This window comes from Priapulus caudatus, unplaced genomic scaffold (genome assembly GCF_000485595.1).
Source record: "Priapulus caudatus unplaced genomic scaffold, Priapulus_caudatus-5.0.1 Scaffold930, whole genome shotgun sequence".
Taxonomy (NCBI): domain Eukaryota; kingdom Metazoa; phylum Priapulida; class Priapulimorpha; order Priapulimorphida; family Priapulidae; genus Priapulus; species Priapulus caudatus.
In genome coordinates this window covers 100918-102344 of record NW_014577991.1, presented here as the reverse complement: position 1 = coordinate 102344, position 1427 = coordinate 100918, and the positions used below count along the sequence as shown (strand labels likewise).

General features: G+C 46.0%; 1 protein-coding gene across 1 annotated transcript in view; it reads right to left on the bottom strand.

Moving 5' to 3' along the window:
* Positions 1–1427, bottom strand: part of LOC106814481 (activated CDC42 kinase 1-like) — a 15562-nt gene that overhangs the window by 6848 nt on the left and 7287 nt on the right. Inside the window, exon 4 of the mRNA XM_014818798.1 lies at positions 604–804. Coding sequence (XP_014674284.1) covers positions 604–804 — 201 coding nt within the window. The remainder of the gene's footprint in view (positions 1–603; positions 805–1427) is intronic.

Below are 1427 nucleotides of genomic sequence, written 5' to 3'. Positions count from 1 at the left end.
AGTATATTAAGTACGCTGCAGATTTTACAATTGGAAATTTTACTTCAATTTTTTCCCAAGGAAATTTAAATTATCTAAGATTTGCTGTACTACTTCATATAGTTACAAATCAATTCCTTTTCATGTACCAAACTTGCAGATATTTTTGGCGTATTGGTCCGCCATATTGAATACAGTGTAATTTGTTTTAGACTGGTACTCGCTCCCACCTCGATTACTCGATGGGAAGCCGAGAGGGGAGCGAGTACCAGTCTATTCATGTTGAAGTCGGCTAATTATGTGATTAGTTAAATATGTACTTAAATCGCTTCGTGAAACAGATTTTTACGTATGATTAACTAATCATAATTACGGGAAGTTAAGTATGATTAGTGATTTAATCATACTTGAGTTAAGTACGCTTCGTGAAACCGGCCCCTGATCGTCATAATTAATCGTAACTAACAGTAATATCACCATCAATTAAGCTTCAATTAATAAACTCAACAGGATGCTATTCCCACATCTGAACACCACACCCCCCACCCCTACGACAGTCCGGTTGAAGACTCGCGTCACCGGCCTGTCGGCAAATCCGCCGCGCGGGCTAGGGGCGCCACTAACCTTGCGTCGTGCCGGCGTCGTCCAGTCTCCCTTGTTGACGACGCCGAACGACCCGTCGCCCAGCTTGCTGTACATGACGATGTCCTTCGCGTTGATTAGACACGTAAGCGCTCGGCCGCCGTCGCTGCCACCAGGGGGCGTCTTGCTCGCCGCCGCCGCCGCCGCATTCGCAGACGACTTGTCACTCTTCATCGGGAGTATCTGGCAATGGCGGAACGATTCATTGATGTATCGATGTATTCCAAAACGAATCTCAACAATACACGTATCCAGAGTGCGAAATTAACGGGAGTCCGGAGTCAAGTAATCCCTGATTTACTGTCGGACTCCCTGATTTGACATATGCAGGAGTCCGTGTGACTCCATGAAAATTCTGCCATACTGACTAGTTCGTTCCGGAGCACGGCTTCACGGAATTACCGTATTTTTTCAGCTAATGTCCAAAGAAAATTTGGCAGACGTGCAACTGCATGAATCTTAAAAATAAGCACATGCATTAATATCTTTAATTTTGACCCTCAGACTGCGGACTCCCTCATTTTTCCAGGGACTCCCTCTTTTTGAGTTTGAGCGTTGGACTCCCGTGTTCAAAATTTAATTTCTACCCCTGCGTATCAATGAGTAGAAATTAGAGTCAGTATCAATCTTACTGACGTAGATACAGTCTGGCAGCAGCCCACCAGGGGGGAGCTGGGGGAGGGGGAGAGAGGGGAATGATGAGGTAAGGTAAACAGTTTACGGCCGCGCCTGATGGTAGTCATGCCCAAGAATCCACTGTCAGCTCTCTCTCTCTCTCTCTCTCTCTCTCTCTCTCTCTCTCTCTC